The following is a 22,007-nucleotide window of genomic DNA, read 5'->3' on the forward strand; positions in this document are numbered from 1 at the left end:
GACGCAGCAGTGACCTCATTAGCGATCTCGCTGTGTGTGACACTGAGCAGCGATCTGGCCCTTGCTGCGAGATCGCTGCTCGTTACACACAGCCCTGGTTCGTTTTCTTCAAAGGCGCTCTCCCACTGTGACACACAGATCGCTGTGTGTGACAGCGAGAGAGCGACAAATGAAGCGAGCAGGGGAGCAGGAGCCGGCGTCTGGCAGCTGCAGTAAGCTGTATCCAAGATAAACATCGGGTAACCAAGGTGGTTACCCGATATTTACCTTAGTTACCAGCCTCCGCAGCTCTCACGCTGCCTGTGCTGCCGGCTCCGGCTCTCTGCACATGTAGCTGCATTACACATCGGGTTAATTAACCCGATGTGTACTGTAGCTAGGAGAGCAAGGAGCCAGCGCTAAACAGTGTGCGCGGCTCCCTGCTCTCTGCACATGTAGCTGCATTACACATCGGGTTAATTAACCCGATGTGTACTGTAGCTAGGAGAGCAAAGCTAAGCGGTGTGCGCTGGTAACTAATGTAAACATCGAGTAACCATACCCGATGTTTACCTTACCAGTGTCCGCAGCTTCCAGACGCCGGCTCCGTGCAAGCGCAGCGTCGCTTGCACGTCGCTGCTGGCTGGGGGCTGGTCACTGGTCGCTGGTGAGATCTGCCTGTTTGACAGCTCACCAGCGACCATGTAGCGATGCAGCAGCGATCCTGACCAGGTCAGATAGCTGGTCGGATCGCTGCTGCATCGCTAAAGTGTGAAGGCACCCTTACTATCATTGCTCGTTTGTTAGGTGATCTTAGGCCCTTAACATTCCACGTTGTTAGTTGCACCATGTTTGTCTAGATAATTTGCTCTTGTCAATACCGCCCTTCAGGTCCCCGACTGTAGGAGAGACACGATTAACATTATTGCCTTCACATGTGATTCCGCCAGAATGGCATTTCTTTTCCCCAACTTGTATGAAAACTCTTAAAGGGACTTTCGGCACTTTTTGCCATGCTAGTGACTTCCCTTCTTCCTGGCAAAAATATGAATCTCCCTAGTCACCCCCCTGATAGACAAGTTCTATGCTCTATCCCCCGCGTAAAACACAACGGCCTTAAGTAATATTCAAGGATTAAAACATTATGTTATAAGTAGTAGGACCTTAAAGAGAGTTCATCTACTGGATTCGTCCTGGTTTTGTGGGACCTTCCTGCCAACCTGGTCGTATCCACTGTATTTGAATCTGTAAAGCAAACCACAGAGAGAGAAGAAGAGAAGAGCAGAGAAAAAGAGAGAGAAGAGCTGAGCAGAGAGAGAGAGAAGAACACAGCCGAGAAGCGAGAGAGAGAAAGAAAGAGAGCAGAGAAAAGAAGAGAGAGACGAAGAGCAGAGCCGAGAAGAGGGAAAGAGAAGGAGAGCCGGGAAGAGCAGAAAAGAGAGAGAAGAGAAACATCGAGGAGAAAAGAGAGAGGAGAGAAGAGAGAACACACCAGAGACAACACAGAAGAGAGAAGGGAGAAGGCAGGGGAGGGAAGGAAAAAGAGGAAGAAGAGAAAAAAAAAAAAAGGGGGGGGCTGTCCCCTTCACGCTGGCTCATCCCTCTCGGCTCGGCCACCTTCTTTAATCAAGGGGAGTAGATAAGGACCAGTAGAGGTCAATTCAAGAGTCATCATGTGTCTCGGTGGCTCTCAAGAACGCTGCTCCCTAGAGCCCGTCCCAGGGCTAGGCTGTTGGACTGGGCTGCGAGTCCCTTCTCCGCTGGTCTCGGGTTGTGTTTGCCTGCCGCGTTGACCACCTTCTCCTCCCGAACCTGTAGGGGAACCTTTTCTGTAGTTTCCTCCTCCATTAGGTCTCCTCTCCTGTCCCTCCGTCCGGCTCCCGTTATGTTCTGACATGAGGATATTTTCCGCTTCCTTGTGGTCTTTGTAGTATGAGAACGAACCATTGGAGTTCCTGACCTTTAATATTGCCGGGTAAAGTAGTTGGCATTTTACTCTTTTATTGTACAGAAATGTGCACAGTTTGCTGAATTCCTTCCTCCGTTTGGACACATCAACAGAATAGTCCCCAAAGATCAGCAGTCTATTTCCTTGGTATTGTAAAGGCCGTTTTCGTTCTCTAAAAGCTTTCAGAATTTCTTCTTTGTGCTTGTAGTCGAGGTATTTGACTATCACCTGTCTGGCTCTTGGAGGGGGTTTATTGCTTGAATTTTGTCCTCCTTTGTTTGCCTCTTGCTGTCTCAATGGTCCCACTCTGTGGGCCCTTTCCACTCTAAATTTCGCTTTTATACCCAACGCCTGTGATAGTTCCGCCTCACAAATGCTGTCTAGCTGTCCCAGTGTTACCGATTCTGGCAGCCCCACAATGCGAAGATTGTTTCGTCTCAATCTGTTTTCTAGGTCCTCTGCCTTGTCTTTCAGGTATTCATTAGATTTTATAAGAGTTGCTATCTGTTCTTGCATGGTCAAGTTTGCCTCCTCAGAATTAGAGATTCTCTGCTCTTTCTGTAAGTCTATTTGAATGGTCAGTCAATTGTTTCTGCATGGCGGCTAGTGATGTTTGTACGGCTGCCTCAATGGCTATTTTCTTTATCGTTCCTTTGGGAGACCCAGACCATGGGTGTTTAGCTTCTGCCTCCGGAGGACACAAAGTACTACACTTAAAAGTGTAGCTCCTCCCTCTGAGCTTATACACCCCCTGGTAGCCAGTCCTAGCCAGTTTATCGCTTTGTGTTCAGGAGGTCATACATCCACACATGCATTCTCATCTGATTTGTTTGACTTTTGGAAAGAGTTTGAAGAAAAGCGGGTCCATGTCTGGACTCCCGGCATGTCCCTTCTCACCCCACTGTGTCGGCGGTGTTGTTAAGGTTGATTTACAAGGCTGCAGCCTTACATGCCGCGCTCCTTCACCATCCCTTCTGGGCTCTGGCTTGAAGTGGGAGCCAGCACGGTCTCCATGCCTGGCAGGAGTCCGGTCTCCATCCACAGCCCCTTGAGGATTCTGCTGGCCCGGAGCACTCATCCCCAGGGACATGGCCCTGCGTCTCAGCAGCTAAATACCTGAGACGTTTATGTTGGGGGTCCCGGTTCTTTATTGTAAGGGGAGAGTATATGCTGTATGTGATTGTGATAAGTTTTCCGGCGGGTTCTCTAGCTTTTGCCTGAGAACCGCGCCAATGGTGCCTGCTTGTCGGCCTCGCCGCTTAAATTTAGGCCCCGGCTTCGCCGGAGGCCTAGTTTCATTTTCCTGCCCTCGCATGTCACTCATGCAGAGGGACAGGTTCGGCTACTCCCGGCGGCCGTTCTACACAGGGGAGGGACACTCCCCACTGCTGTGGCGTCCCTCCTTCCCTGCAGGTCTCTATAGCCCTCCAGTTCCCGCTCTTTTATAGGAAGTTAGGAACGCCCTCTTCTCAGGCAGAGTTCACTCTGCTCTGGGACATCCTGCATTCTGCATCTCTGCTGAGGTGCTGCGACTGGGGGACCGGGCTTCGGGATCTGGAGGGCACACAACACCGCGCTCAGCGGTCTGGTAAGCCACAGCCGGTCTCCGGTTGTGGACCTCTGTATATTCACCCTGGGGTTCATTCTCTGCAAAGCCCCCACTCCAGCAGCAAAAGCTTTATTCTGCATGCACTGCATGTAAGCTCCTGCTGCCTGAGCCGAGCACCTATCCACATTGTGATGTCTGCTCTAACTTGGCAGTGCCACAGCCTGGAGTCTCACCCCCAGTGGTCTCTCAGGCTGCTGCTGCACCTGTGATTGAACCCCCGGCCTAGATAGAGTCCTTTTCTAGGTCCATATCCCAGTCATTTGCTGAGTCCATGGGGCTTTTGTCCAGGACTTTGATGAATATGCATCAGCCCCCCTCACAGGGTGCCTCTAATACTCTTGACAGAGGACTCCTATCCTCCGACCTCCGTCCATCGGAGCTCACGGAGGATTCATCATCTGATCCCAGACCCCGTCCTTCTAAGAGAAGGCGCAGGGTTTCCTCCCCCTCCCCATCCCACGGCTCTGTCTCAAGAGCTGACTCTCAAGATGAGGAGGATGCCCTCACTGGGGGCTCGGAGGCTATGTATCCCATCAATTTCTCTGAGGGTGACTCAGATCTTAGTGATTTGATTGCTTCTATTAATTCTGTGCTGGATCTCAATCCGCCAGTGTCAGAGGAGCAACTCTCTTTGGCAGAAAAACATCAGTTTACCTCGCCTAAGAGAGTGAAGAGTGTGTTCTTTAACCACTCCAGTTTTCAGACCGCTGTGACCAAACCCAGGGCCTGCCCTGACAAACGCTTTCCAAAGCGTGGTTCTGATGACCGGTTTCCATTTCCACCTGAGGTGGTCAAGGAGTGGTCTCACTCCCCAAAGGTAGACCCTCCGGTGTCTAGGCTCTCAGCCCGGACCGTTGTGTTGGTGGCTGACGGCACCTCACTTAAGGATTCCACTGACCGTCAGATTGACCTTCTGGCCAAATCTGTGTATGAAGCTGCGGGGGCCGCGTTTTCCCCGACTTTTGCAGCAGTGTGGGCTCTCAAAGCCATCTCTGCTTCTCTAGAGGAGATGCATTCCCTCACCAAGGAATCTATGCCTGAGATGGTTACCTTAACTGCTCAGGCTTCAGCTTTTTCATCCTATGCCATGTCTGCCATGCTAGAGTCTGCTCACCGCACTGCGGTGGCTTCAGCTAATTCTCTTGTTATCCGCAGGATTTTGTGGCTTCGAGAGTGGAAGGCAGATGCTTCTTCCAAGAAGTTTCTTGCTGGGCTCCCTTTTGCTGGTTCACAGCTGTTTGGTGAACAGCTGGATGAAATCATTAAAGAAGCTACTGGCGGGAAGAGTACTTCCATGCCACAAATTAAGACCAGGAAACTCGCCCAGGGTAGGAATCAATCGAGGTTTCGTTCCTTTCGTTCCTCCAACTGGTCATCCTCTAAGCCTTCCGCCTCGTCCGCTAACTCAGCCAAGGATCAGAAATCCAACTGGCGCCCAAAAGCGCGTCCGCAGAAGACCGCAGGAGGTTCTGCCACTAAGGCAGCTTCCTCATGACTCTCGGCCTGCTCCAGCCACGTCCTTAGTCGGTGGCAGGCTCTCCCACTTTGGCGACGCTTGGATAAAGCAAGTCTCCGATCAGTGGGTGAGAGACATCATATCTCACGGCTACAGGATAGAATTCTCTTCCAGCCCTCCAAACAGATTTTTTCTCTCAACTCCCCCCTGCTCCAAGGCCGCCGCCTTCTCGCAGGCCGTGGCGTCCTTGCAGGCAAACGGAGTGATTGTCCCAGTTCCCGCTCAGGAACGGTTCAGAGGTTTTTACTCAAATCTCTTCCTAGTTCCAAAAAAGGATGGTACCTTCCGGCCCATCCTGGATCTCAAGCTTCTCAACAAGCATGTCCGGGTGCGGCATTTTTGCATGGAGTCTCTGCGATCAGTCATTGCCTTTATGACCCAAGGGGAGTTCCTGGCGTTCATCGACATCAGAGATGCCTATCTACATGTGTCAATCGCAGTGTCACATCAGCGTTGGTTACGTTTTGCGATGGGAGAGGATCAATTCCAATTCGTGGCTCTCCCCTTCGGGTTAGCCACGGCCCCTCGGGTTTTCACCGAGGTCATGGCGGCAGTAATTGCGGTCCTGCACCCCCAGGGGTTAGCAGTGCTTCCTTATCTGGATGACCTTCTGGTCAAGGGTCCATCCAGCGCAGACTGTCAGCGGAGTGTTTCGCTCACTCTCGCCACCCTAGCCCAATTCGGGTGGATTGTCAATCTTCCCAAATCCACTTTGACTCCGACCCAGAGTCTCACGTACCTAGGGATGCAGTTCGAGACTTTGCCGGCACTTGTGAAGTTGCCCTTAGACAAACAGCTGTCACTCCGGTTGGTGGTGCGCTCTCTCCTGAGGCCCCGCCGTTATACCCTCAGGCGTCTGATGCAGGTGCTGGGTCAAATGGTGGCCTCCATGGAGGAGGTTCCCTTTGCCCAGTTCCATCTGCGTCCTCTGAAGCTGGACATTCTCCGCTGTTGGGACAAGCGGCCTTCCTCCTTACAGAGGTTAGTGGCTCTGTCGCCACGGACCAGGAGCTCTCTTCAGTGGTGGCTTCGACCACTCTCCCTGTCCCAAGGGCGCTCCTTCCTGACTCCGTCCTGGGTGATTCTCACCACGGATGCCAGCCTATCCGGCTGGGGAGCGGTACATCTCCACCACAGAGCACAGGGCACTTGGACTCCGTCCGAGTCAGCCCTTTCAATCAATATGCTGGAAACCAGAGCTGTGCTTCTAGCTCTCCTAGCCTTTCACCACCTGTTGGCGGGCAGGCACATTCGAGTCCAGTCAGACAACGCGACAGCGGTTGCCTACATCAATCACCAAGGCGGGACACGCAGCCGCCTGGCAATGTTGGAGGTCCAACGCATTCTTCAATGGGCGGAGGACTCCAAGTCCACCATATCCGCAGTCCACATCCCTGGCGTAGAAAACTGGGAGACAGATTATCTCAGCCGTCAATCCGTGGACGGTGGCGAGTGGTCCCTGCACCCGGCAGTGTTTCAGTCAATCTGCCGCAAGTGGGGCACTCCGGACGTGGACCTAATGGCATCCCGTCACAACAACAAGGTTCCGGTTTACGTGGCTCGCTCCCACGATCCTCAGGCCTTCGCCGCGGACGCTCTGGTTCAAGACTGGTCCCAGTTTCGTCTGTCCTACGTGTTTTCCCCTCTAGCTCTCTTGCCCAGAGTCCTGCGCAAGATCAGAATGGAGGGCCGTCGAGTCATCCTCATTGCACTGGACTGGCCCAGGCGAGCTTGGTATCCGGACCTGCTCCAACTGTCCGTGGAGATGCCGTGGCATCTTCCGGACCGTCCAGACCTGCTCTCGCAAGGTCCGTTTTTCCGCCCGAATTCTGCGGCACTCAAATTGACGGCGTGGCTCTTGAGTCCTGGATTTTGACGGCTTCTGGTATTCCTCCTGAAGTCATCTCCACTATGACTCGGGCCCGTAAGTCTTCCTCCGTCAAGATCTATCACAGGACTTGGAAATTTTCCTGTCCTGGTGTCGCTCTTCCGGCCATTCTCCTTGGCCATTCTCGTTGCCGACCCTTCTGTCTTTTTTACAGTCCGGTCTGCAGCTAGGACTGTCCCTCAACTCTCTCAAGGGACAAGTCTCAGCTCTATCAGTGCTGTTCCAGCGGCGTCTCGCCCGGCTGGCTCAGGTCCGCACCTTCATGCAAGGTGCGTCTCAAATCATTCCGCCTTATCGGCGGCCCTTGGATCCCTGGACCTTAACTTGGTCCTCACGGTATTGCAGAAACCCCCTTTTGAGCCCCTTAGGGAGGTTTCTTTGTATCGTCTTTCTCAAAAGGTGGCCTTTCTAGTTGCCATAACTTCTCTCAGGAGAGTCTCTGATTTGGCTGCGCTCTCCTCGGAGTCACCTTTTTTGGTTTTTCACCAAGACAAGGTAGTTCTCCGTCCGACCCCGGACTTTCTTCCTAAGGTGGTCTCTCCCTTCCACCTTAACCAGGATATTTCCTTGCCTTCCTTCTGTCCGGCCCCTGTTCATCGCTTTGAGAAAGCGCTGCATACTCTAAATCTGGTGCGTGCTCTCCGGATCTATGTGTCTCGCACCGCTGCGCTTAGGCGGTGCACCTCTCTTTTTGTGCTAACCACAGGGCGGCGCAAGGGTCTCTCTGCTTCTAAGCCGACCTTGGCCCGTTGGATTAGATCGACCATTTCGGACGCCTACCAGAGTACTCAGGTGCCTCCCCCGCCGGGGATCAAAGCACACTCGACCAGAGCTGTCGGTGCCTCTTGGGCTTTTAGGCACCAGGCTACGGCTCAACAAGTCTGTCAGGCTGCCACTTGGACTAGCCTGCATACCTTTTCGAAGCACTACCAAGTGCATGCTCATGCTTCGGCAGATGCGAGCTTGGGCAGACGCATCCTTCAGGCGGCTGTCGCCCACTTGTGAAGTTAGGCTCCGCCTACTTCTTAGTTTTTCTTTGTCGCTCCATTGGGGAGACCCAGACAATTGTTTTTTTTGACAATTGGGTGTATAGGCTATGCCTCCGGAGGCCGCACAAAGTATTACACTCAAAAGTGTTAAGCCCCTCTCCTTCTGCCTATACACCCCCCGTGCTCCCACGGGCTCCTCAGTTTTTTGCTTTGTGCGAAGGAGGTCAGACACGCACGCACAGCTCCACAGATTGGTCAGCAGCAGCTGCTGACTATATCGGATGGAAGAAAAGTGGGCCCATATAGGGCCCCCAGCATGCTCCCTTCTCACCCCACTCTTGTCGGCGGTGTAGTTAAGGTTGAGGTATCCATTGCGGGTACGGAGGCTGGAGCCCACATGCTGCTTTCCTTCCCCATCCCCCTCAGGGCTCTGGTGAAGTGGGATCCTATCGGTCTCCAGGCACTGAGACTGCGCTTCATCCACAACTCCTGTGGAGCCTGCTGGATAGGAGCCGGGTATCGTTCAGGGACATGGCCCTGCTACTTGGAGGTACTCTGTGTCCCCGTGGGGACCGCGCACAGCAACACTCCAGCATTGCTGGGTGTGCTAGTGCACCGGGGACCGCGGCGCTGACCGGGTTAATATGTGCCATTACACACTCAGCGCTGCTGAGTGTGTTTATGTATAGGGACTGCCGCACTAACCGCCGCTGCCAGGGAAACACTGCGGCGCGGCTGGGACTTGTAGTGCGCCGGGGACTTTCGCGCCGGCCGCGCTTTTACGTCGGCCGCGTTTATTACTAGAGTCCCCGGCTTTTTGCGGCCTAGTTTCCTTTCCTCCCGCCCACAGCCCTGACAGGCAGGGGAAGGGCGGGACGCTGCACAGAACGAGCAGCACTGAGGGCTGGAGCATGCTTTGCATACTCCACTCCCCTCACTGTGCAGAGTGCAGGCACCAGCTCCCGCACTTTCTGAGCCACGCCCACGGCTCCCACCTCTCCTCAGGACGCCGGCAGCCATTCCTGTCAGCTCCTTGGACGCTACAGAGGGGGACAAAGTCTGGGAGACTCAGGCAGGGACTCTGGTGGCCTCACAACCACTTTAAGCGGGTGGTAAGCAGCACCTGTGGTGCTAGCCCCATTGTGCAGTAGTGTAACATTATATGTTTATGGTATACATATTTTACACTGTATGGTGCACAGTTGGTTTCTGGCTATATACCCTATTGTGTTACTCAGGGAAGATAATAGCATGGCGCCCACGAAAGGCAGGGGTGCCAAAACACAGGCTTATTATGCTGCCTGCGCCGCATGTATGACCCCGCTACCGGCAGGTTCCACTGACCCTCATTGTGTGCACTGTTCGGCCCCTGTGGCACTTACTCAGCTAGAGCCTCTGCTAAGGGGGGCCCAGGGGGAGCCACCTGCTGACACTGTTCAGGTGACGGGGACAGAGTTTGCAAAACTCTCTGAGACTATGGCTAAGATACTAGAAGCCTTGCAGTCCAGGCCGGTATCTCAGCACAGGGACTCTGTTGAATCTTTGTCCCCTGGCCCACCTCAGTTGGACCAACAATGTCCTCCTGGGGTGTCTCATGGATCCCAGGCTGAGGGTTCTGACACAGACCCCGGCCCCAGACCGACTAAGCGAGCTCGCTTGACAATTCCCTTGACATCCTCATATTGTTCAGGGTCTCAGCGGGGGGAATCTCTAGTTGATGATGCGGAGACAGCTGATCAGGATTCTGATCCTGAGGCCGCTCTCAATCTTGATACTCCGGACGGGGACGCCATAGTGAACGACCTTATTGCGTCCATCAATCGTATGTTGGATATTTCTCCCTCAGCTCCTCCGGTGGAGGAGTCAGCTTCACAGCAGGAGAAATTCCGTTTCAGGTTTCCCAAGCGTACACCGAGTATGTTTCTGGACCACTCTGATTTCAGAGAGGCAGTCCAGAATCACCATGCTTGTCCAGATAAGCGTTTTTCTAAGCGCCTTAAGGATACACGTTATCCCTTTCCCCCTGACGTGGTCAAAAGTTGGGCTCAGTGTCCCAAAGTGGATCCTCCAATCTCCAGACTGGCAGCTAGATCCATACTTGCAGTGGAAGGCGGGGCTTCACTCAAAGATGCCACGGACAGGCAGATGGAGCTCTGGTTGAAATCCATCTATGAAGCTATCGGCGCTTCTTTTGCCCCAGCATTCGCAGCCGTATGGGCGCTGCAAGCTATCTCAGCAGGTCAAGCGCAAATCGACGCAGCCACACGCACGTCCGCGCCACAGGTGGCGTCCATAACCACACAGACTTCGGCATTTGCGTCTTACGCTATTAATGCTGTTCTGGACTCTGCGAGCCGTACGGCGGTTGCAGCCGCCAATTCGGTGGTACTCCGCAGGGCCTTGTGGCTACGGGAATGGAAGGCAGATTCTGTTTCCAAAAAGCGCTTAACCAGTTTGCCAATTTCTGCCAACCGATTGTTTGGCGAGCGTTTGGATGAAATCATCAAACAATCCAAGGGAACGGATACATCCTTACCCCAGCCCAAACCGAAAATACCCCAACAGAGGAGGGGGCAGTCGAGTTTTCGGTCCTTTCGGGGCGCGGGCAGGTCCCAATTCTCCTCGTCCACAAGGCCTCAGAAAGATCAAAGGAACTCTGATGCATGGCGGTCTAAGTCACGTCCTAAAAAGGCCACCGGAGGTGCCGCTACCAAAGCGGCTTCCTCATGACTTTCGGCCTCCCCACTCCGCATCTTCGGTCGGTGGCAGGCTCTCCCGCTTTTGCGACACCTGGCTGCCACGGGTAAAAGACCGTTGGGTGAGAGACATTCTGTCTCACGGTTACAAGATAGAGTTCACATCTCTTCCCCCGACTCGATTCTTCAGGTCATCCCCGCCTCCCGAGCGAGCCGAGGCTCTTCTGCAGGCGCTGGGCACTCTGAAGGCAGAAGGAGTGGTGGTCCCTGTTCCTATTCAGCAACAGGGTCACGGTTTTTACTCCAACTTGATTGTGGTCCCAAAGAAGGACGGGTCTTTCCGTCCTGTCCTGGACCTGAAACTTCTCAACAAACACGTAAAGACCAGGCGGTTCCGGATGGAATCCCTCCGCTCCGTCATCGCCTCAATGTCCCAAGGAGATTTCCTTGCATCGATCGATATCAAGGATGCATATCTCCACGTACCGATTGCTCCAGAGCACCAGCGCTTTTTGCGCTTCGCCATAGAAAACGAACACCTGCAGTTCGTGGCACTGCCGTTCGGCCTGGCAACAGCCCCACGGGTTTTCACCAAGGTGATGGCTACTGTAGTAGCGGTCCTCCACTCTCAGGGTCACTCGGTGATCCCGTACTTGGACGATCTGTTGATCAAGGCACCCTCTCTAGAGGCATGCCAACACAGCCTCGACGCTACCCTGGAGACTCTCCAGAGTTTCGGGTGGATCATCAATTTTCCAAAGTCAAATCTGACACCGGCCCAATCGCTGACGTACCTTGGCATGGAGTTTCATACCCTCTCAGCGATAGTGAAGCTTCCACTGATCAAGCAGCGGTCACTACAGACAGGGGTACAATCTCTCCTTCAAGGCCAGTCACACCCCTTGAGGCGCCTCATGCACTTCCTGGGGAAGATGGTGGCAGCAATGGAGGCAGTTCCGTTCGCGCAGTTTCACCTGCGTCCACTTCAATGGGACATCCTACGCAAATGGGACAGGAAGCCGACGTCCCTCGACAGGAACGTCTCCCTCTCTCAGGCGACCAAAGCTTCCCTTCGGTGGTGGCTTCTTCCCACTTCATTATCGAAGGGGAAATCCTTCCTACCCCCATCCTGGGAGGTGGTCACGACGGACGCGAGTCTGTCAGGGTGGGGAGCGGTTTTTCTCCACCACAGGGCTCAGGGTACGTGGACCCAGCAAGAGTCCTCGCTGCAGATCAATGTTCTGGAAATACGGGCAGTGTATCTTGCCCTGAAGGCGTTCCAGCAGTGGCTGGAAGGCAAGCAGATCAGAATTCAGTCGGACAATTCCACAGCGGTGGCATACATCAATCACCAAGGCGGCACACGCAGTCGGCAAGCCTTCCAGGAAGTCCGGCGGATTTTGATGTGGGTGGAAGCCACGGCCTCCACCATCTCTGCAGTTCACATTCCAGGCGTGGAAAACTGGGAAGCAGACTATCTCAGTCGCCAGGGCATGGACGCAGGGGAATGGTCCCTTCACCCGGACGTGTTTCAGGAGATCTGTTGCCGCTGGGGGGTGCCGGACGTCGACCCCATGGCGTCCCGGCACAACAACAAGGTACCGGTGTTCATGGCACGGTCTCAAGATCCCAGAGCTCTGGCGGCAGACGCCTTAGTTCAGGATTGGTCGCAGTTTCAGCTCCCTTATGTGTTTCCTCCGCTGGCACTGTTGCCCAGAGTGTTACGCAAGATCAGGGCCGACTGCCGCCGCGTCATCCTCGTCGCTCCAGACTGGCCGAGGCGGTCGTGGTACCCAGATCTGTGGCATCTCACGGTCGGCCAACCGTGGGCACTACCAGACCGACCAGACTTGCTATCTCAAGGGCCGTTTTTCCATCTGAATTCTGCGGCCCTCAACCTGACTGTGTGGCCATTGAGTCCTGGATCCTAGCGTCTTCAGGGTTATCTCAAGACGTCATTGCCACTATGAGACAGGCTAGGAAACCAACGTCCGCCAAGATCTACCACAGGACGTGGAAAATTTTCCTGTCGTGGTGCTCTGCTCAGGGTTTTTCTCCCTGGCCTTTTGCCTTGCCCACTTTTCTGTCCTTCCTTCAATCTGGACTGGAAAAGGGTTTGTCGCTCGGCTCCCTTAAGGGACAAGTCTCAGCGCTCTCTGTGTTTTTCCAGAAGCGCCTAGCCAGACTTCCACAGGTACGCACGTTCCTGCAGGGGGTTTGTCACATAGTCCCTCCTTACAAGCGGCCGTTAGAACCCTGGGATCTGAACAGGGTGCTGATGGCTCTTCAGAAGCCACCTTTCGAGCCAATGAAGGATATTTCTCTCTCACGCCTTTCCCAGAAAGTGGTCTTCCTAGTAGCAGTCACATCACTTCGGAGAGTGTCTGAGCTAGCAGCGCTGTCATGCAAAGCCCCTTTCCTGGTTTTTCACCAGGACAAGGTGGTTCTGCGTCCGGTTCCGGAATTTCTCCCTAAGGTGGTATCCCCCTTTCATCTCAATCAGGATATCTCCTTACCTTCTTTTTGTCCTCATCCAGTTCACCAATGTGAAAAGGATTCGCACTTGTTAGATCTGGTGAGAGCACTCAGACTCTACATTTCTCGTACGGCGCCCCTGCGCCGCTCGGATGCACTCTTTGTCCTTGTCGCTGGCCAGCGTAAAGGGTCACAGGCTTCCAAATCAACCTTGGCTCGGTGGATCAAGGAGCCAATTCTCGAAGCCTACCGTTCGGCTGGGCTTCCGGTTCCCTCAGGGCTGAAGGCCCATTCTACCAGAGCCGTGGGCGCGTCCTGGGCTTTGAGGCACCAGGCTACGGCTCAGCAGGTGTGTCAGGCGGCTACCTGGTCGAGCCTGCACACTTTCACGAAACACTATCAGGTGCATACCTATGCTTCGGCGGATGCCAGCCTAGGTAGACGAGTCCTTCAGGCGGCGGTTGCCCACCTGTAGGAAGAGGCCGTTTTACGGCTCTCTTACAAGGTATTATTTTACCCACCCAGGGACTGCTTTTGGACGTCCCAATTGTCTGGGTCTCCCAATGGAGCGACAAAGAAGAAGGGAATTTTGTTTACTTACCGTAAATTCCTTTTCTTCTAGCTCCAATTGGGAGACCCAGCGCCCGCCCCTGTTTTTTTGTGTACACATGTTGTTCATGTTGAATGGTTTCAGTTCTCCGATATTCCTTCGGATTGAAGTTACTTTAAACCAGTTTTTAATTCTTTTCCTCCTTCTTGCTTTTGCACCAAAACTGAGGAGCCCGTGGGAGCACGGGGGGTGTATAGGCAGAAGGGGAGGGGCTTAACACTTTTAAGTGTAATACTTTGTGCGGCCTCCGGAGGCATAGCCTATACACCCAATTGTCAAAAAAAAACAATTGTCTGGGTCTCCCAATTGGAGCTAGAAGAAAAGGAATTTACGGTAAGTAAACAAAATTCCTTTCTTTCTGTTTATTCCCACCCAGGGACAGCTTTGGAACGTCCCATGGTCTGGGTCTCCCAAAGGAACGATAAAGAAAAAGAGAATTTTGTTACTTACCGTAAATTCTTTTTCTTATAGTTCCGTATTGGGAGACCCAGCACCCTCCCTGTTGCCTGTTGGCAATTTTCTTGTTCCGTGTGTTATCACCGGCTGTTGTCGTGGACAGAGTCTCCGGTTGTTCCAGTTCTTACTCGGTTCTACTTGTGGGTGGCTATTCTCCTTCAGCTTTTGCACTAAACTGGCTAGGACTGGCTACCAAGGGGGTGTATAAGCTCAGAGGGAGGAGCTACACTTTTGAGTGTAGTACTTTGTGTGTCCTCCGGAGGCAGAAGCTAAACACCCATGGTCTGGGTCTCCCAATACGGAACTATAAGAAAAAGAATTTACGGTAAGTAACAAAATTCTCTTTTTTATGTCTTTAGACAGGTGAGATGCTACTTCTATTGCCAATTTTTTATAATCCACATGGAACTCTTGTAATTGCTTATTTTGGCCAGCAGGTGGTGCTGTTTTCTTGGATCTTCTTGTTTGTGTTGAGCCTCTGCCTCCCTCTGGTGTCTTATAGAATTGAGATGGCAGTGGCTCTTGCTGCTTTTTGCCTCCTTTACAAGGGGTGCCAGAGATTGAGCTCCTCCTGTGGTGAGGTTCTGCCCCTCTGTTCTCTCTGCTCCACTGGTTTACATTTTCCTCCAGCCCTCGTGTTCCTCCATATCCCCCCTCCATAACGCCAGCGTCTTCCTCTCTCATCTCTCCCCCCACCTCCCCCTCATCCTCCCACTGTGAGCTGCCCTCCTCTGACCCCTGCATCCACCTGTCTCCAGGTCCGCATTCCTCTGACTCTTCAGCCGTGTCCTCCATTACTCTCCCGCTCCGACACAGCTCCATCGCGTCTTTCCTCTGCACCTCTGGCTCCGCCCCCGGCAGGCTCGCCGGCGCCATGTTCATCTCCTCCACTCCTCTCATGTCTGCAGCGTCGCCGCCTCTCCCGGGCCCCTCACCGCCGCTGGCGCTCCTCAGCAGGTACCGGTCCATTGCTGCCGACCTCCGCTTCCCAGCTGAGTCACTCTCGTCCCGATCTCTGGTGTGGGGGGGCTTCTGTCGGACTGCTTTTTCCAGGGGGTGGCGGGAGCTTCTCCTCTATGCCTCCACCTCAGCCAGGACCGGATCCGGAAGTATTTTTTTTTTTTTAAAGAGGAAAATGATCCAAGATCACATTCTGAGTGGCAAAAGTATGTAAACCTTTAGGTTTAGCAGAAATTTTGAAGTTGGAATTAGTCTGGTGTTTTCAATCAATGGGATGATAGTCAGTTTTGAGAGGGTGACCACCAATTTTATCCATTAAAGTTATAGTTGACCGAATACCTAACTATTCGTACTCGCTATACTTGTAACGAATACTGTGTAATGCTCGCGTATTCATTCCGAATAGCGTGTGCAATGCAATTCAATGGGGGAATACTCCCAATGTAACGAGTAACCCGAATGCCGTATTTTTCGTGCGAGTAGTGAATAGTGCAGCATTTGGGATACTCGTTACATTGCGACTTTTTCCCTATTGACTTGCATTGCACATGCTATTTGGAATGAATACGCGAGAATTATAGTACTCGTTATTAGTATAGCGAGTACAAATAGTTAGGTACAACTCTAATCAAAGTCTGATCTTAAAAACATAAGTTTGTGGACATGCATCTTGGCATGAAGAAAGAAGATTTCTGAGGACACAGCACAGAAGTTGCGGATGCTCATCAGGCTGGTAAAGGTATATGCACGTAGGTTTCATAGTGACTAAAAAATGCTAAACAGAATGAACATAAGCATGAAAGCCATTTCACTCCAAAACACATCGTTTTGTGTTTGCTGTGTGTTTTCCGCACAAGCCAGAAGGATATTGAAACATTGGCTTGTGCATCTATTTAAACCAAAAGCCTTATTTTGGTCTCATGAGAAGTGTTATTATTAGAAAAAAAGAAAAACCCTGCATTACAGTATAAAAACCTAATACCAATTTCTTAAACACAGTAGTGGTAGTATCATGGTGTGACCGGTCTTGCTGCATCTAGACCACAACAGCTTGCCATCAAATATTGATGAAACAATGAATTCTGAATTTTTACCAGCAAATTTTAAAAGAAAATGTCAGAACATCTGTCCGTGAGCTGAATCTCAAGAGAATATTGGTCATGTAGCAAGACAGTGACTAAAAAGCACACATCGTTCATCAAAAGAAATGTAAGGCTGTGTGCCCTTGATGAGCGTTTATCATGTTTTTGATGCTGCGTATTTTCACTGCAGCAAAAACTCAGACATTTTCCAGTACAAGTAAAATGGATGGGACTCATAGAAATCTAATTTCCACTGTTCTTTTTTACGCTGCGTAAACTGATCTGCGGTGCGTTTTTCCAACCCACAGCATGTCAGTTTTTCTGAGTATTCCCCATAGACTTAAATTAAATACGAAAATCCTCAGGCAAAAATGCACATGCATTTTAAGTGCGTTTACGCAGTTTAACACATAAACGCATGTCATCCGTACCGACGAATGTCAATACCAGAAAGTTTCATTCAAAATCAAAACTGCTTTATTTAAAATATGACAGACCAAAAATGAACAGTCAAAAACATAACAACAAAGCATCAAAAAGGCACATGAAAATGCAATAAAAAAAAATCATAAACTAAAGTGCAGGAGTTCTGCAGCATCAAAAACTCAACACAGATTGTGGGAACGTGGTCTATGGTTGTGTGCACACAGTGTGTTTTTGCCATGTTTTTTTCTTGCAGATTTTCACAAATCTGCAAGGATATTGTGATGCCAGCAAAGTCTATAAGAATCCTGAAGTGCTGTGCACACGTTCAGTATTTTTTTACTTGCAGGAAAAATCTGCAGCATGTCAGTTGTTTGTGTTTTTTTTTTCCTGCGTTTTCACCATTGAAAGCAATGAAAAAAACGCACGCAAAAAAGTGGCAAGAATGCATGTTTTTGCCGCAGCATTTTCCCCACCAGAACATTGAGATTGTCTGTAAGGCCGGGGCCACACGGGGACTAATGCGATCCTCGCATGACACTCGGCTCGCGCTGGCAGCACTGCAGAAGCCGAGTGTTATTGCGACTGAGATCCAATCATGCGATCTGACCTCAGCTGCGGGGGACGTGTCAGCGCTGAGGAGGGGCGGGCCGGCACAGAGGAGGAGAGTGGGGGGGGATTTATCTCCCTCTCTCCTCCATAGCCGGCTATTGCCATTCTCGCACTGCACTTGCGGTACACCGGTGTAGTGCGATCTTTCTCTCGCCCCATAGAGTTGAATGGGTGTAAGAGAAAGCTTCTTGCATTACAATCACAGCATGCTGCATTGGTTTTCTCGGTCCGATTGGGGCAGAGAAAATAATCGCTAACAGGTGCTGACACATAGGTTAATATTGGTCCGAGTGGAATGAGATGTTTTATCGCACTCCACTCGGTCCGATTTTCATGCCATGTGTCTTAGGCCTAAGTAAATCTGCAACGTGTGTACACAACTTAAAAGTTTTGGAAAGGCTAAAAGAAAGACCTGATCTTTTAAAGTGGTTGTACGCTTTTCTGATAAGTCTGCAGTCTGTATGCGGTCAGGATTCTCCAGTGTTACTAGTAAGGACACATGGTCAAGTGGTCAAATGGTGTTACATTTTCATACTTCCAGCCACATGTCAACTGGTTATGCTGAGCTTGTTCATTGAACAAGGCCGCATACATCTAGTTGGCACATGACTGCGTATATGCAAATCACATACTTGTGACCGCAAGACTGCCAGCTTTTGACAACACCAGAGAATCGTGACTGTGAACACCAATGTAAGAAGTCAGCAGTCACATAGAATGACTGCAGAGTTTGGTCAGAAGACAGGACAAACTGTTTAATGCTATTGGAATGTTGTAAACCTGAAGTGAGCTGTTCATGGGAGAAAACACACTAACAGAGCTGAAGCTATTTTATTGAGAGGCTTAGGCGAAAATGTTTCTAAACTAATTAAACTAATGTGCAAGATTAATCTACAATTTATGGAAATGTTTATATGCAATTATTAATGCACAAGGGGTCACACTAAATACTGAAAGCAAAAATGTACCGTGTTTCCCCGAAAATAAGACCTCCCCCGAAAATAAGACCTAGCAGGAGTTTTCAGGGAGGCTTAAATATAAGACATCCCCTGAAAATAAGACCTAGCTGCTGTCAATAATGAAGTGTCATGCAGCGGTAAAAAAGTTAAAGATACTGCAGGACACTTCATTATAGACAGCGGACACCGCCAGAAGAAAGCAGAGAGAAAACCCCCCGATCATACTCACCAGACACCGACAGGGAGCAGGTAAGCGAATCATAGTCCTGCAGCGGAACACACACACACACACACACACACACACACACACACACACACACACACACACACACACACACACACACACACACACACACACACACACACACACACACCAGATCAGATCACATTCACACACACACACACACACACACACACACACATCAGATCACATACACACACACACATCAGATCATATACACACACTACAGATCGCATACACACATTCACCATATCCAGCGATATCGCTTTCTTCTCGCCGGCAATACTGTGCAGTGCAGTGACCTTCCAGGACCTGCTGGAGGATCACATGGCCGGAAGCACATGATATCTCCGGATGTTGTGAGTGTGTGCGCGGCGCGCGATTGTACCGATATGTGCGATATCGTGAGTGTGTGTGAGGTTATGCGATCGGATGTGTGCATGTATGCTGTCTGATGTGTGACTGTGTTTTGATGTGTGAGTGTCCGCCAGAGTCAGAGGATCCTGAGAAGGGGGGAGTTTGCTTTTTGTGGGGGGTTAACTTACCCCCAACCATGTCTCCTCGAGAATGAGACACCCCCTGAAAATAAGACCCAGTGCTTTTTTCGGGGCAAAAAATTATATGACAGTGTCTCATTTTTGGGGAAACCGGGTATATATTTGTGCCACTCAGACCTGATATTGGAACCTGTTTTTTTCATTTAAAAAATGAAAAATTCTAATTTGCTTTTTATTTGGTTCTCTTTTACTTTTAGGACATGTGTAAAAAAAAAAAAAAAAAATCTGTTGTAGTTTTAGGTCAAATGTATGCAGAAATATGGAAAATTCTGAAGGGTTCACAAACTACCACTGTAAATTAAATAATAATCAAAATTTCCGTATAAATATCACCATTAAATATCAAAAATACCTTCAGATAAAAAATTCGTTAGAATTAAATAAATAAAGGGAATGATGGTGCAAATAGCATTAAAATTATAATTTTTATTCAACAATTAAAATAAATATTTTACAAATCCATATAAATATTAGGCAGGAAAAAATGTCCCATAAATTATAGCAGCGATTTTACTAGGAAAATAAAGTGCATAATGCCAAGATCACTTAAAAAGTCAATCCCTAATATATGACAAAGTGCACAGTACAAACTTGTATCTAAATCCTATGTCATATATAAATAAGGTTATGGTATAATGATCCTATGTAAAAAGATTTTAACAATTATTTAATTTGCAAGGAAAATGATACCTTAAGTGATCTGTAAAAGCTCCAAAGTGTACCGCAAAGCCCCGACACGTGTTTCAGCGATCCTTTCCTCATGGGGTGCTATGATTTTTTTTTTCCTGCCTAATATTTATATGGATTTGTAAAATATTTATTTTAATTGTTGAATAAAAATAATAATTTTAATGCTATTTGCACCATCATTCCCTTTTATTTATTTAATTCTAACGAATTTTTTTATCTGAAGGTATTTTTGATATTCACTGTAAATTAACGTTTGTTTTCTCAGTGCCAATTGGACTACATAGTATCACTTGAAGCTCTATTCAATGGTATTTGGTATCTAGAATTTGAATTGTCAATTTATACTTTGTGCACTTCCAAAAAGAAAAATAGCTATTGCAAGTTAGACAAAACAATACCTAATATAGGACCCATCATCAGTCTGACTGCATTATTGTGTATTGCTCATCATTGGAGTTGAAACAACCTTTCAAAAGCAGTGTATCAAAAGGAAAAAAAAAAAACAACAAACACTCCCTAATCCACTCTTTACCCCCAAGAAATGCTCTCCTCATCACTGGCTGTATGTGGCGTAGAGCTGAACAGCCCAGTCATTGACTTCCATCACACTCATTACTCAATTTGAGCCCTGTTCAGATTATCTGACCTGCTCACCTCGAGTAACTAGCACCTTAGCATTGTAGTGCTTGCCCATCTCTATCGGAGAAAATTGGCACCCTATGCACATTGAACTATGTATTATGGATCGTTTTTAGTACCTGTCATTCAGCGTGGTCTGCCTGTCTAAACAACCACCGATGTGAATATTTACTGATCGGCAATTGTTTAATACCACAAATTGGTTAATGTAAGCTCACCTTTACTTGGTTTTACATGTACAATAAATTAAAAATGTAAAAGATCACCCAAAACAAGTATTCACAATGAGGCCATATTTAGACAAATAACGCATTGTTTGTCCAAGTATTGCCTCATTGTGAATCCTTGTTTTGGGTAATCTCTATTATGTGGTATTCTAAGGCCATATGAATTGGTTTTAATAGGTGTCAGATCCTTCTATTTAGTGGTTTTCAAAGATTTAAAAGTGTTTTACCATAAACGTTAAATGAGAAATTATTAGAATAAAAATCCTGATTTCCCAAAAGCTAGATTGCAATCATAGGGTCAGGCTGACATTTTGTAAATGCACCTAGGACATTCAAAGGATGATTAGGTGACTCATTCAGTATGTTTGTTGCAATACATTACAGCTCTATTTTGTTCATGTTGCATAATTTCTTTTTTCTTTCTCAATAGGTTTGCAGCAACTTAAAGAGAAACCAAAGGAACTTGTAGATGCATTTAACCTTATCCCACTTCCGTTTTCTGCAGTAAAGGATGTGGAGGCCTTGGATCCGGATGTCCAGCTTTGTCATCAAGTTGAAAATACCATCATTGATATAATTAACATGAGCGTTACTAGCGTGTAAAGGCTCTTTCTTTAGAGTCAGTTACTTCATCTTTGTCTTTAATTTGGCAGTAATGAGGCAGATTGGGCGCAGAAAATAAAGTAAGACTGAGTGATAAACTACTTTGAAGCACGCTGTTATGACTAGTGATGAGCGGACTTGCAGATAACCTGGATCGGCTGATGTGCTTCATAAAATCCGGTTCCGGCCGGATTCCCGTCCCCATATAAGTCTCTAAGGGGACCAAAATGCGGCAATTAAAAAAGTTGGTAGAAGGGATAAGGGGATAAGAGCAGGTGCGCTCTACTTGCTGACCATCCGTCATGGCTTTACACTACTTCCAGGCTGATCATTCACTTTTAGGGCCGATAATTAACCCTCACTGAATATTCACTCCTTTCCCCGCCAACTGACACCTGTAATTGCTTGCAGTCAGACACACCACCACACTGAGTGTCAGCGTGTCAGCTAACTGCTTCCAAACACATGCACTGTCTGCATTTATCATGGTATAAAAATAAGTTATGTGGTGTAAGGTCCCCTCATACTATGATACCCAGCACAGATAAAGCCCATGTCTACAGGCTGCAGCCCCCAGCCCTGTGCTTATCTTGGCTATGCATCAAAATCAGAGGAACCGCATGCGGCTTTTTTTTTTTTTTTTTATTTACACAGCCAAGATAAAGCCCGACAGCTGGGGCTGGTATGCTGAGGCTGGGAAGGTCCAGCCTAAAAATATATGCCTGCAGCTGCCCATAATTGTCACATCCATTAGATGCGACAAGCCTGGCGCTTTACCCGGCTCTTCCCAATTGCTCTGGTACGGTGGCATTCAGGGTAATAAGGAAGTTAATGGCAGCCCACAGCTG

The 22,007-nt window shown here is 49.4% G+C and overlaps 1 protein-coding gene across 1 annotated transcript in view; it reads left to right on the forward strand.

The window, feature by feature from the left end:
• INTS2 (integrator complex subunit 2) overlaps positions 1 to 21,695 on the forward strand; it is a 213,802-nt gene extending 192,107 nt beyond the window's left edge. Inside the window, exon 24 of the mRNA XM_075336236.1 lies at positions 20,987 to 21,695. Within this exon, the coding sequence (XP_075192351.1) occupies positions 20,987 to 21,159 (173 nt within the window). The 3' untranslated portion in view covers positions 21,160 to 21,695. The remainder of the gene's footprint in view (positions 1 to 20,986) is intronic.
• The last annotated feature ends 312 nt before the right edge of the window (positions 21,696 to 22,007 follow it).

This window comes from Anomaloglossus baeobatrachus, chromosome 2 (assembly GCF_048569485.1).
Source record: "Anomaloglossus baeobatrachus isolate aAnoBae1 chromosome 2, aAnoBae1.hap1, whole genome shotgun sequence".
NCBI lineage: Eukaryota > Metazoa > Chordata > Amphibia > Anura > Aromobatidae > Anomaloglossus > Anomaloglossus baeobatrachus.